The sequence below is a fragment of the Phodopus roborovskii genome, unplaced genomic scaffold, assembly GCF_943737965.1.
Source record: "Phodopus roborovskii unplaced genomic scaffold, PHOROB, whole genome shotgun sequence".
Classification (NCBI taxonomy): Eukaryota; Metazoa; Chordata; class Mammalia; order Rodentia; family Cricetidae; genus Phodopus; species Phodopus roborovskii.
In genome coordinates, this window is record NW_026126416.1 from 32,709,722 (window position 1) to 32,724,320 (window position 14,599).

The 14,599-nt window shown below is 40.8% G+C and overlaps 1 protein-coding gene across 2 annotated transcripts in view; it reads left to right on the top strand.

Annotated features, from left to right (window-relative positions):
• Positions 1–14,599, top strand: part of Znf106 (zinc finger protein 106) — a 57,858-nt gene that overhangs the window by 32,494 nt on the left and 10,765 nt on the right. For both annotated transcript variants that reach the window (XM_051183629.1, XM_051183630.1), the window contains 8 exons: positions 431–585; positions 666–726; positions 1,965–2,300; positions 4,493–5,258; positions 5,715–5,770; positions 6,682–6,827; positions 8,425–8,559; positions 9,703–9,819. In XM_051183629.1, the coding sequence (XP_051039586.1) occupies positions 431–585; positions 666–726; positions 1,965–2,300; positions 4,493–5,258; positions 5,715–5,770; positions 6,682–6,827; positions 8,425–8,559; positions 9,703–9,819 (1,772 nt within the window). The remainder of the gene's footprint in view (positions 1–430; positions 586–665; positions 727–1,964; positions 2,301–4,492; positions 5,259–5,714; positions 5,771–6,681; positions 6,828–8,424; positions 8,560–9,702; positions 9,820–14,599) is intronic.

The window sequence follows — 14,599 nt, forward strand, 5'->3', positions numbered from 1 at the left end:
AAATAATAGAAACAAACAAAAGAATTACCAAGCAAGAGTCTGTTTGAATCTCAGTAACAGGGTAGAAAACATGGTTTCAGAAGTCTGAGGCTCAGTCTTGGCCAGAGCCCTGAGTGAGGCACTCAACAGACAGTAGAAGAAAGGGAGACTGGGCCAGAACCATCTGTGTTCTAGGCCACAGATCTCCCCTAATGGATACAGAGGAAGGCAGTGGTCTCAAAAAAAACAGTAAGCTGGGGTGGGAAGCTGTAAGATCCCTGTGGTTCTTATTTTGATTTTTTTAGCTTTGATATCATCAGGTGTGGCCACATACTTTGAGATTCATGGGTCTCATTCATGTGTTGAGAAAAGACAAGTTCGTACTAAGCACATGTTTTTCTCTCTTTGAAGAAACTATTATTCAGCTGGGCCTTCTGCTTTGTTTTGATAGAACGTTCTCAGGTTGACCAACTGTTGAATATTTCCTTAAGAGAGGAAGAGCTGAGCAAGTCACTGCAGTGCATGGATAGCAACCTCCTGCAGGCGCGGGCAGCACTGCAGACCGCGTACGTGGAAGTTCAGAGGCTGCTCATGCTCAAGCAGCAGGTAATGGCTGCAGGGCTCTGGGGACACCGACGCGCCAGGGGCTGGATTCTAGAATGCTCAGCAAAGTGTTTTACTTTCAGATAAGTATGGAGATGAGTGCGCTGAGGACTCACAGAATACAGATTCTGCAAGGACTACAAGGTATTACAGCATGTCTGATGGCAAGAAGCCATGAGAGTGTGGTGTCACAAGTGTACGTATGTCTCACAAAGACTGGGTGGCCAGGCCTGTGATCTCTGCTGCTCAGGAGGCTGACACAGAAGGAGTGTGAGTTATGTGGTTAGAGAGTGAATTCAAGGCTTGCCCACTCAAAAGAGAGTAAAAAGAGTTGGTGATGTAGATTAGTCGTTCAGGGCTTGCATAGTATGGGCTAGGCCCCTAAGTTCAGCGTACAGTGTGCGATTACAGTGAGAGGGTGAGGAAGAGAACAGTGGAGATATTAGCCTTGGTTAGAAATCAGAAGAATTGAGTTCAAATTTTGGCTTCTGTTAGTAGCTCTATGCCTTGGATAAGCCACATTTAAAATTTGACCTTTTTTTGTTTTTTCCTTTCCTTTGTTTAATTTTTATTTATTTTTTGACAGGGTCTTACTCAGCAGCCCAGGCTGTCCCAGGACTTACGTAGCCTAGGGTGACCTAGAACTCCTAGCAATCTACCTTTCTCAGACTGTTGAATGTTAGGGTTTCAGGTGTGAACCACCCTTGCACTTTGAGAAATGTAAATGGTAAAGCTTATTGTCTCTGTGCCCTTGATACAGGTTAGATGTTTTGTTTGGACAAGTTAAGAGGGAAGGTGCTAACACATTATTAATTTAATTTTTGTTTGTTCTCAATTTATTATATAGTTTGTTCAGGCAGGTCTTTCAGTATACCCCTGATAATCCTGGAACTTGCTTTGTAGACCAGATTGGCCTCAAACTCACAGATCTTCCTGCCTCCGCCTCCTGTGTGCTAGGATTAAAGGCATGAGCCACCATGTCTGGCTAATTTTGTTTTGGGGACAGGATCTCATTGTGCCCATGTTCCCTTAAACTTAATAGGTAGCTGAGGGTGCTGCTGGACTCCTCATTCTCTAGGCTCTACCTTCCAAGTGATTATAGGCATGCTATAGCATGCCCAACTTAAAATTATTTCCTAATCTTTAAAAGTACATATTGGAAGCCAGGTATGTGACATGTGCCTTTAATCCCAGCATTGGGATGCTGAGACGGGATCTCTGTGAGTTCAAGGGCAGTCTGGTCTATATAGTGAATTCCAAGACCGCCAGCACTTCATTAGTGAGCCCATATTTCAGACAAAACAAAAAATTAGCTAAGAAGTAAATGGCTTTCCAAGTAACATTCTTTCATTTGTATGCATGTCTGTGTTTTCCTGTTACAGAAACGTATGAACCTTCTGAACACCCAGACCAGGCTCCCTGTAGCCTCACAGCACGAGAACAAAGGAACAGCCAATCTCAGACCCCTGTTGAAACCACACTGCTGCCTGCTCCCTTTTTCCCAGGGTTTCTGGAGCCACCTCCTTCCCTTATGTCTCCATCATCCATTGGAACCCCTCTTCAAATAACCACATCTGCTTTCCAAGTCCATGGTACTGTCCCTGACTCATCAGTTCAGATTAAACAAGAGCCCTTGTCTCCTGAACAAGAAGGGAATGTGAATGCTGTGCCACAAGGCTCTGCTTCCAGTGTGTCCAAGGAATTACTGCAAACAAATAGTAAGTAAGCTTTTCTCTGAGTTCAGGGTGTTCCTAAAGGACAGTTATGCATCACTGTGAAAGACCTATTAACGCAAAGTCACACATGGTGCTGTGTGCTGTTAACCAAGCACTTGGGAGCCAGAGGCAGGTGGAACTCTTGAGTTGGAGATCAGCTTGATCTACCGAGCAAGTTCCAGTCCAGCCCTGGCTATATAGTGAGACCTTGTCTCAAAAATATTCATTGTTTAGTTAGTTTTTTATTGACAGATACTTCAGATAGGAAGATTGTTTTCAAATACTTCAGAGAATGTGGGATAAGGAAAATGGCTCGGTTGGTAAAGATACTTGTCACCAAGCCTGACAACCTAAGCTTAATTCCTAGAATCCACTTGGAGGAAGAGAGCCTAGACCCCCACATGCACACCTGTGCTAACACACACAGACACACACACACACACACTAAAATAAATCTAAGTTCCTAAGACACTAATAAAATATTCCAGAGAATGTAATTTAAATTTCATTGTTCCTGATTTTGTCGGAGCTCAATGAATTGACATTTCTAAAAGGTTTCGTTTGTCCTTTGATACTTGGGTTAAGATTAGTTAGCCTATTTACTTGGTATGTGATGTACTCTGAATTTCTGAGCACTTATCTGCCTTTGTTACCTCAGATGTAAGCTAGGACTGATAAAACACCTGAAAGGCAAGTAGCCATGTTGGCCATGGGGTTCTGGTATTTACAGGTGTTAACAGGAACTTGTGTGGGTCAAGAAGTAGCCAGGCTTAATACTTGCCTGACCTAAAGTTTGAAAATAACTTCTTAGCTGTTTTCATTAGTACAAATCCTGTCATATTAAAAACTCAGTCAAAAAAAAAAGGCAAACAGTTCAAATGAAAAGGCTCAACAGACATAAGCTAGCCAAAGCAAGCCTGCCAACTCAAGTCTATCCCACATAAAGAGCTGCATGTGGTGACACAAATCTGTAATCCCAGAACTTGTTGGTGTGGGAGGTCAAGACAAGAGAATTGCTTGGAAGCTTACAGGCCAGCTAGCTTGAAGTATGAAGCACAGCAGCAGAAAACCAGAGAGCCTGCCTCAGTACACCCCAAACTTATCCTCTGACCTCCATGCTTACGCCATGGTAGGTACACACTACATATATGTACATACACCCTATAAAAAAAACAGTATGAAAAATTAATTCAGCTTTTGCTACTGGTGCCCTGTTACAGTGCTTACTATGCAGATACTAGTACCAAATGTCTGTGATCTGTCATATTGAATTTTAAAATATCTTTATGGGGTTAGTTTTTAGGTTTTTAGAACTATAATGTATTACAGCTGGTGAGGTAACTCAATGAGTAAATGCACTTAACACCAAACCTGAAAATCTGAGTTTAGTCCCCAGGATCCATACTATAGAAAGAGAATTGACTTCTGCAAATTGTCCTCTGACCTTAACACATGCCCACATACAAAATAAATAAATAAATAAATAAATAAATTTATACCATGAATTATACTGGCTTTTAAAGAGATTATTTAATAAAAATCAACTATGGGTACACACACACACTCACTGTTATATACTTCCTATCTTTTTTAGGGGGGAAAGCTGCTGGCGATTACGCAAGCACAATACTACCACTGAACTACAAGAGCTGTATTTTATTCTATCTTAAGCCATAAGTATATGTTTGTTTACATGTAGACTGTATAATGGAGAAATCATAGTTTACCATAATCTGACCTTTATCTATGGGAACTAGAAATTAGGTTCAGTGGATGAGATTGAGATCACTTACTCCTATAAACAGTGAGGGCTCACGGTTATGGGACACTACAGTAAGATGGAACACTGAGATAGAGTCACCAAGGCCATGCATCAGCAAGCCTGGTGTACACAGTGTATTGGCAGAAGCAGTAAAAGATTCTCTGCCTCTGTGCAAAGCAGAAAGTAAGACTAGCTCCCAAGAGTTGTCCTCTAACCTCCACACAAGTTCCTGGCCACACGTGCACTGGAACTTACTCTTGTATGCCCACGCATGTGCATACACACACACACACACACACACACACACACACACACACACACACACAAAGCAAAACCTGCATACCAGTTAAATATGTGAACATTCAAAGTAGAAGATCAGCAGACACAATCCCTGCACACAGAAGTTGATTTTCTTTTTGATTTCCTGATTTAGGAATGGTCAGTAACAGCCATCCAGTTAGCCCAGCCCTCCCTGCAGTATTAACATCAGGATCAACAGAAAGTTGCCAGGAGGCTAACCAGGGTCAGAATTGTTCTGTGGAGCAAGGAAGTTCCAGAAGCAGAGAAAACTCGCTCTCCTCTCAGCCTTGTGATTTTCCTGGCATAAATAGAGGTGAAGAATCTGCCAAAGGCAGCAGTGGCTCCGAAGCTTGCAGCAGCTCTTTCCTCAGGTTGTGTTTTACTCCTGAAACCCCTGTGGAGAAGGAAACTCACACTCCACCTGAGCAGCAGGCAGAATCCACACTGGCATCAGCTGAAACTAGAGGGAGCAAGAAGAAGAAGAAACTTCGCAAGAAGAAGACACTTCGGGCCACCCATGTTCCTGAGAACAGTGACACCGAACAGGACGTGTTTACTGCTAAACCTGCAAGAAAGGTAAAGACTGGAAAGGTAGCTAAAGGGGGGAAAGTAACGACCTCCACCTGGGAAGACGGCAGAACTGGTCAGGAGCATGAACCTGTCAGAGATGAGCCAGACAGTGAGTCCTCCCTGGAAGTCCTGGAAGTCCCAAATCCTCAGTTAGAAATAGTTGCCATTGATTCTTCTGAATCTGGAGAAGAGAAGCCAGACAGCCCATCGAAAAAAGATAGCTGGAGCTCCGCAGAACAGAACCCGGCAGAAGCTTCTCGTTCTGGTTGTGATGAAGTTAGCTCTACCAGTGAGCTTGGCACCCGCTACAAGGATGGCATTCCCGTCAGGTAAGGGTAGTTATCTCTGGTCAACAGCTGTTACTGCTCTTTCATTTCCTATATTTTTGTTTTCTGCTTTTTAGCGATATGGTTTTACTGGGCACCCCTGGCTACCCTAGATCTGTAGATCAGGCTGGCCTTGAACTCACATGGTGCCTTTGCCTCCCGAGTGCTGGGATTAAAGATGTGTGCCACTATGCCTGGATTCATGTACTCTTTTAAGTAGAATTTTAGAATTTATTTATAAAATCAAAATTTATGTGAAGGAGGTTATGAATAGGAAAAAATAAATCTTGGGAATTGGGTTTTTGGGGGTTTTTGTTTGTTTGTTTTATCTTTTGACTGTGTTATAAATTTCAAAGAAATTTCAGGTGGAAAATTTGATTCTTTGAATTAGAAAATTTTTAGTTTTGCCACCTGTCCTGGTTTTGCAGACGACAAGAAATTTTTGCTGCTGTTTTTCAGTGTGGCGGAAACCCAGACAGTGATCTCCTCTATAAAAGCATCGAAGAACTCTTCAGGTAATTTTTGTGTTTTGTTTACATAGCCACAGGGCAAGGGGTTTATAGAATTTAGAGGTTAAGTCAGTTTCAGTCTATTTAAATATATTCATGGAACAGGAGATAAAATGAGAAGTTACACCAAAGAGGGTTGCTTGGCTCAGTGACAAGTCCATAGGTCTTGGACTTTGCAAGGTGTAGACTTAATTAAGGTTGTCTTAGCTGGTTCCCTTTTCTGACCTCATTAGTTTTAAGGTTGTCATTGATTTTTGGGGTTGGAGGGGGTGGTTGTGGAATCTTCCCAGTGAAGAACTTTGAAAGTTCTGCTTGGGGAACTAAGATTTAAGAGAATCTTTTTGTGATTTAATTCAAGTCCTCTGGATTGTTGGAAGCTGTCTTTGTGGGGCTGCAATCAGAATCAGCCCCAAATTCCTACCTGGGTGGGGGTGTGTGGATGAGGGAAAGGGTAGCTATACATGATAAAGAAAAGACAGAGACACGGAATAAAAATCAGGAGGGCAGATCAGTCGATACTGAATTGTCACAAGTTTATTTTTCACCACTCTTATATACCTTAACCAAAAAGGGGAACATGGTATCGTGTTTATGGAACAGACTCCTCTTCCTCTTTACTCTAAGGGTTCAGTAACCACACCTTAGCTCCAACTTCTTGTTCCCTAGCCTTGAGGATCAGGAGTAGCCACACCTCAGACCAGGTCTGTTGTTATTTAGAATAAGACAAACAAATACCCTACTGTAGCCACACCTTTGACCTTTAGGTTTTATGACTTGCTGAGGACAGTTTTGAACTCTCTACCCTTGTGCTAAGATGGAGTGCAGCCATCTTTGTGGGCACTGACACTGGATGGCTTTAATTTAGTATCTCTTCAGACTGTAGCAGACATGTCCCTGAAATCTGTTTCTATTTCCAGAACTGTCATCAGAGCCAGGAGATGATGACGAGCCCACAGAAGGGAGCTTTGAGGGACACCACGCTGCCGTGAATGCAATTCAGATATTTGGAAACTTACTGTATACTTGTTCAGCTGACACAACTGTCCGAGTTTATAATTTGGTGGTAAGAAACGTTTTGAGTACCTTTGGTTGCAGTCTTTAAAACCTCACTTATGTTGCCTTTAACATAGTGGCTTTCCAGGGCTGTAGGCCAATCTAGATGGCAGCGAATCATCCAGTCACATTTTCCTAAAGTATATTTCTGAGAGGTATCTCCCTCTCTCCATTAGAAAAAGACGTCCTGTACTTTATTCTCTGAAACAACATCCATGGCAAAGGGAATAGGATCACACTAGTAGATGAGGGCCAGTCAGTCCCCAACCTTTACATTAGTGATAGAGTCAGTTGCATGATGGATTCCAGATGCTGCATAGTAGAAGAAGGATGAAATGAATCTTGCAGCATACTTGAGGGAGGGATTTTATTTGGTGATCAATTATAGAGTTCAAGTTCTTATAGAAAGTAACTGACACCTTTCCATGCCTCACCCTTAGTATAACTGAGCACTTTAAGATTTGAATTTCTGTCACAGCTAACTTTGCCCTTTGCAATGATTACCAAGACTTGCTTACTCTAGGTAGCAGGTATGAGCCTAGGGACATGAGAAGTATTGGAAATGACCCCAGGAAAAAGGCAGAGGTATATGAAGTATGAGTATATGTAATCCCATCACTTGGAAAGTAGAGACAGGAGGATCAGGAGTTCAAAGCTAACCTGTGGTACAAAGGCTGGAAGTGAGTTTAAGCTACATGAGTCTGTCTCTCAAAAAATAAGAAAAATCTAGGAAATTGAGTTTGATTTTTAAGTTGTGGGATACGTGTATGGATATGTATGTGTATATTCTAAATAGATCTTGTTAAATGCACAGACATAGCATCTAAGATAGCTGTTAGGAAACCATTCCTAAGCCACTAGGGCGATAGCAACTGACATTTTTAAATTGTTGATCATTCTCATAAGCTCGTAATCAAATGCATAACTTCTCTGGGCAATTAACAGCAATTTGGATTTGCTAGTTCCCTTGGTCCATATATTAGAAAAACTTGACTTAGGCCTTAAATGAAATTCTTTCCTGCCTCATTGTGAATCACCTAAGTATTTGGGGGTGTTGCTTAGTAAATATATACTTATAGGTACCTCGCCATATGTACTTTTCTTGGTGTTCAGTGACCAACTGTTTACTGAACACACTTTGTGTACTAAGCAACAAATTTGAGGTGAATATAGCAATGGTCTGGGAGTTTTTGCATGTTTTTACTAACAAAAAGGCATTGTCTAATTCTTCTAAATTAATTACTTTTCTACTCCTGTGATAAAATACTGTGGCCACAGTGTCTTCTAGAAGAAAGGGTTTATTTGGGTTTACAGTTCCATAAATACATAGGGTTGTGTTCCATAATGTCAGGATTACGAAACTCCCATCATGAGCCTCGGGCATGGAGCAGAGTGAGTTATTTGAAAGGCCATGAATCTTAACCTCTCAAAGCCTGTCCCCCTCTGATATACCTTGTCCAGGAAGGCCACACCAGCTTACCCTCCCCAAACAGCACCGACAACTCATGATAGAACGTTCAAATACCTGAGACTGTGGTGGGCATTTCTAATGCAAACTACCAGACCTTCTAAATCCTGTAATAATCTGACCTATGCTCAATTTTTAGAGTCGGAAGTGTATTGGTGTCTTTGAGGGTCATACTTCCAAAGTGAACTGCCTCCTTGTCACTCACACCTCTGGGAAGAATTCTGTCCTTTACACTGGTTCCAGTGACCACACCATTCGCTGCTATAATGCCAAGGTTGGTGGTAATATTGATCCTTTAACTATATTTTCTGTCATTATTCTCATTTGACTTTCTTGTTTTGTTTCAGAGTGTATTTTTAGCATGCTGATACCATCTTAGGTAGATAGAAGATTTAGCATAAACCACATTTTCTGTTTGTTCATCAGTATCTATTAATATTGTAATGTTAGCAGTATAGCTCCCTTGGTCTTTCTCATAAATCTTATTTTCATATCAAATGCCAGAATTTATCCTAGCTGCAATATTTTTAAATTTCATTTATTTACTTTGTGCATATATGTGCATGTGTCTTTGTGCATGTGTGTCATGTTGGGGGTGTGGAGGTCAGAGAATGACTTACAGAGTTTTTTCTCTCTACATTGTAGTCCAAGAGATCAAACTCATGTCATCAAGCATGGCTTCCTTCAGGAACCTTTATCTGCTGAGCCATTTCACTGGCCCCTGTCTATTTAATTTCTTTAAAAGTTAAACTTTATGGGGTAAAGTGCTTGCCTTGAAGAAAACCTGAATTCTACCCTCAGAACTCAGTTTAAAAAGCTGATGGAGGGGCCTGCTAGATGGCTCAGTGGAGAAAGGAACTCCCTGGCAAGCTTGAAGTCCAGCATTTAGATCCATGGGGTCCACATGGTGGAAGGAACGAACCGGCCCTGCAAGTTGTCCTCTGGCTTCCACACAGGGTATCATGTTCCAGGCTGGCATCAAATTGACAGAACTTCTGGTGCTCCTACTTGTACCTCCCAAATACTGAGAAACAGGCATGAGCTATCACACCCAGTATGATGTGCTGGAGATTGAACCCAGGGCTCCCTGACTGCTAGACAAGTACTAAGCCAATTGAGCACATCACCAATCTGCCAGATGCAGCTTTATCATTTATTTATCATTGTTCATTTAAGCTTAACAGTGAAGTCAGCCCTCTTAAGAATATATATACATTTTTAATTAGAAATATCAATATTATTAAGCTGTTTTTTTAATAGTACCCTCACACCCTGGGATCTTGAAAAATACCTCAGATAGTCTACTATGCTTCTCAGCCTCATTTTAAAGTGTTTTGAGGAGCATTTGTTCACACATCTGTCTCTATCCTCTGTTAGTAAGAGATTGTTTTGGGTTTGGGGTGTTTTGTTTTTTCAGACCCGAGAATGTATGGAACAATTAAAACTGGAAGACCGGGTTCTCTGCCTTCATAACAGATGGCGAATGCTCTATGCTGGACTAGCAAATGGCACTGTGGTCACCTTCAACATAAAGGTTAGTGGGGGAATAGGCTGAATTTCCCTGCCATTTGTAAGTAGAATGAAGGTATAAGGTGGGTTTCTTCTGGTTTGAGGAAACAGCAGAATTAGCCTTTATTTAAAAGCAGTTTCCTTCTAGTGCAAGTGAAGTCAATCCTCTGTTCTGTTTGCTCAGACTCACATGTGCCAGGACCAAAATGCAGCACTACTAAATTAAACCAAGCCTGAATATTTGGGCCAAATAATGAGTCATAGGTTAAACCAGTTTATCTCACTTAAGAGTGACACCATGGAAAATGAATCTGAGTTCCCTGACTTTTGACTATGATGTGGTTGGAGAACAATTTAGGGTTCATGAGGATGCCTTGTTTTTTGAGGGGAAATCAGAGGATTCCTCTAACAGCCATGCAACCTCCTCCTTTCCCATCCCAAAGATAAATTCATTCGGTGAGCAAACTTCACCGTCTTTCCTGTGTTGGGCCCAGAGTATCTTAGTTTCTTTTGTTATGACAAAATACCCCCAACATAAAGCAACTCAAAAAGAAAGTGTTTATTTGGCTGACAGTTCCAGGGTAGACCATTACTGAGTAGAATTCAAGGCAAGAACTTGAAGAAGCCACTAGTCATATCCATAACCAAGAGCAGAATGAGGTGTATACATGCATGCTTTGTGTGTTCAGCTCCCTTGCTTCACTTATGTAGTCAGGCACCAGACCAAAGAATGGTGTCCCCACCCCCTCCCCCTGTACTGAGTAGTCCTCGTCTCCCACAGACTTAGCCACAGGCCAGCCCATAACCTTCACTGAGACCCTTCCCAGATGATGCTAGGTTATGTCTAGTTGATAATTAAAAGTGTCATCACACAGAAGAAGAAGGTTAAGAAGCTCTTGGTGTCCCAATCAGTAGTAAGCTTACATCTTGAGACTCACTCCCATCTCTGCTTTAGAAAGCAAGGCTCACTCATATACTATGAGCCTTGGAGAAGACTCATAGTATAGTCAGGGAGATCTTGTAGGAAGCTTTGTGGGCAGGCAAATGAAAAGAGGAAATGAGAGCAATATGTAATGGACTCAGGGCTTGTGAGTGCGGCTGGTTATGGCACCACATCCCCAGGGTTTATTTAGTACAGCCAGTGTAGCACTGGCTGGGACTATATAAGGAATGTGATGTAACATAGTTTTTGCCTTTTAGAAACTTAGAAAATGAAATTTGAAGACTTGAACATGTTTATAATCAAGTGAATGATAAGTGCAGATTTTTTTTTTTAATTATAAAGCTGTTGGTCATTGGCTAGCTCTGTCTTAAATACTAACTCATTTTTATCAATCTAAGTATTTCCACATGGTCTTGGCTTACCGGGAATGCGGGACATGCATCTCCTTTGCCTGCTACATCTTTGTAGAGAAGAGAGTGATTTTCCTGTTTGTCCCTGCTTATATTCTGATCTGCCCAGCTTTCTGGGATCACATGATGACTCCTCTCTGCCTACACTTCCCAGAATCCTCATTGTCTCCTAGTCCTACCTATCATCCTGCCTGGCCAGTCAGTGTTTTATTCATCAACCAATAAGACAAACATATATACAGAAGAGCATTCTCCATCATCCCCTCTTTTCTTTCTAAATAAAAAGAAAAGTTTTAACTTTAACTTAGTAAAATTATATATAACAAAACAATTATCAAGTAAGAACTATAGTTATAATATTTAGTCCTTTAACATTTAGTAAGATTTTTTTTTTAAAAAAAGAAAAGATTCTGTCATCTATCCTATCTTTGTGGGTCTATTGTCTTATGTATAACTTATCTTTTAGTCTAAGGAAAACTATAATCATAACTATCTGTCTTGAACTCCATCAAAGACCACAGAAGAATAATAAAGAATTGACAGAGACATCTTACTGCCTGGACAGTCACCCGAAGTTCTTCTGTAATGTTGGGGCATCCATCTTCAGCCCATAGGTCTAGTGTGTCTGGCAGACTTCTCAGTGAAGCAGGAAATTTTAAACTGTCTACATATTGTGGCAGTTTGTCAGTCATTTTCCTGTGTCCTGCAGAATGTCTGGCAGACTCTTCCATGAAGCAGGAACTGTCCATCTTTTTTTGCAAGTTCAGCAGTCACTTTCCTGTGGGTCCTGCATGTCCACTTTATACAGCAATAGTCAAACAGTCTAGGCAAGAATTGTTTCTTGCTGAAATGGCTTGTCTTGCCATATTGAAACATACTCCATAATGAGTTTCTTCAATGCCCATCTTCCCCTCAGACGTAATTGGTTTTGCCAGGAGCATTTGTGTCTCATAGTCATGAAAAACCCTAAACCATTTTAAATGCCATATTCTATAGGTCTTTCAAAGGTTTGAAGAATGCCTATCCATTTGAAATATATGTATATATCTACAAAACCTAACAAACCTAAGTTTTGACTATCATAGGTGTCTATAATCTACTTAATTATACATTGCATTTTAAATGAGCTATATGAACACAATAACTAAACAAGAGGAGAAATACACATATAACAAAATTAATCTTGTTTGTATCAATAAGCCAAAATCCCTATCAACGTAAAATATTCATTTCTATGTCATTTCCCCTTTATATCTTTAGAAGGAGATAGACTGTGATCCTTAACCAACCCCATTTAAATGAAAACAAACATTTATAAACAACATTTAGGATTGTGGGAGTCGTTCTCTCCAAATTGCTTCCTGCTGTTTATACCATGGGGATCAGGACAAAACACAGAAACCTGGCTGCGTCCTTGTTTTTGTAGCCTGCAAGTCTGCATCGTCTCAGCTGTTTTAGATGCTGGATCACCTGGGACACTGCTTCAGGGGGTCTGGCTTTATCAAACCATATTAGTCTGGAAGGAATCCACAGCTTTATATTTTCTGTGGAAACACAAGGAAAATTTTTACCAAGTAACCTGCCCTTATACTTAAATTTTGAAGTCAAAGCATTTTCAAAATATATGTTGGATTAATTCAGCAGCATTTATAATGAAATGTATTTTAGCAATTGTAGCTCTTTTCTCAGCAAACAATTTAAAGACAACATTATAGCATACAGTATCTAGACTCTGTATTTTTTATCTTTACATGCTTTTTTTTTTTTTTTTTTTTTTAATGTATACAGTGTTCAGTCTGTATGATGTATCCCTGCAGGTCAGAAGAGGGCACCAGATTTCATTACTGATGGTTGTGAGCCATCGTGTGGTTGCTGGAAATTGAACTCAGGTCCTCTGGAAGAATAGCCAGTGCTCTTAACTTTTTTTTCTCCTTTGTCCATTTAGTGTCAGATCTACATTACAAACGGAGCATTTAAATGGTGTCAGATGGAAGAGTTTTAGATGGTTGGAAGAAGAGAGGCAGCCCTTTATGTGACTTTTTAATTATTCTATTTCTTTTTTTTTTTTTCATTTTCTGAGACAGGGCTTCTCTGTAGAGATCCACCTGCCTCTGCCTCTGCCTCTGGTGTGCTGGGATTAAAGGCGTGCACCACCACTGCCCAGCCACTCTATTATTTCTTCTCCTCCTCCTGTTTCATTTCTCCACAAGCCTATGTATATTTTTAGACACCGTAAACCTTTTAGAAGTTTCATTTCATCTGAATCTGTCTTTACTGTATATCTCTACCTTTTTCTAGCCAGGAGTCTTTTACACTGCTAAAATTAAAGCTGCAGCTGTTTTAGCTGCTGGCTTTCCAGGATGGCAGAGTTAAGTTTACCGCCAGCACTGGGAGCTGTGCTCACCGCCTCTGTCTATGCTGCCATCAAGCAGCATGCTTCCAGCTTGGAGATGTGGTCATTGCCACTGCCAGCTGCTGGTACACACCATTCAATTGTTAGCAGGGCCTCTTAAAACAGCCATGCAGTTTTTTCCATTTATGCTGAGTCAGGAAACCTCATTTAAAGGAGCAGCTTGAGTCTCTGCTTGTCTCTAGCAAAACCTAGCCCAACTGAGAAAATGATGTTACCATGAAGCCTTGTTTGTCTTTGTTCTTTTGTTTCTAAAATCCCTTTTCAAGTTTTAAGTTGAAGTTCTTAGTACCCACGTTGCCAGCACCATTATGTTACTTACATGTACTCTTTGCCACCAAACACCTGGGTTCCACTGCTGCTTTAGTCCCCAAATAACACACGAGACACTATAGTAATTGTAAAGCCATTGGCCATTAGCTATGGTTTCTTATTGGCTAGTTCTGTCTTAAATATTAACACATTTCTATCAATCTTAAGTATGTCCACGTGGTCTTGGCTTACTGGGAATGCGGGACATGCAACTCCTTTCCCAGCTACATCTCCACAAAAAGAACAAGTACAGATTTCTTAATTGAAGGCATGAGTTCCAGTCTCCTGAAGAGATAGATTTAAGCAATAGGAGTAGGACCTAAGAGTAAATTAAAATCTTACTTATAAAGGACAAAAACTCAGTTATAAAATTTTTTTCTCCTTTGTCCAGTTAGTGTCAGATCTACATTACAAAGGGGGCATTTAAATGGTATCAGATGGAAGAGTTTTAGATGGTTGGAAGAAGAGAGGCAGAGAACAGATTTCAGAATGGTTGCATAGGTGTGAATTTGGAACATCAGGGCTGTCTCTTTCCTTTTTTACCCATGCCTGTAGAAAAGCCAGACTGTCTGTCTTAAAGGTCAGTCTGTCACTCACGCCATCCTGAAATCTATTCTTTCCTTAGCATGTCAGATTTCTCAGGTGCCATCTGCTGATTTTTGCTTAATTTCTATGAGGTTTTACTTTCATGTATGTACCTACAATAGGAGTGGAGGGGGGGTGAGAAGCT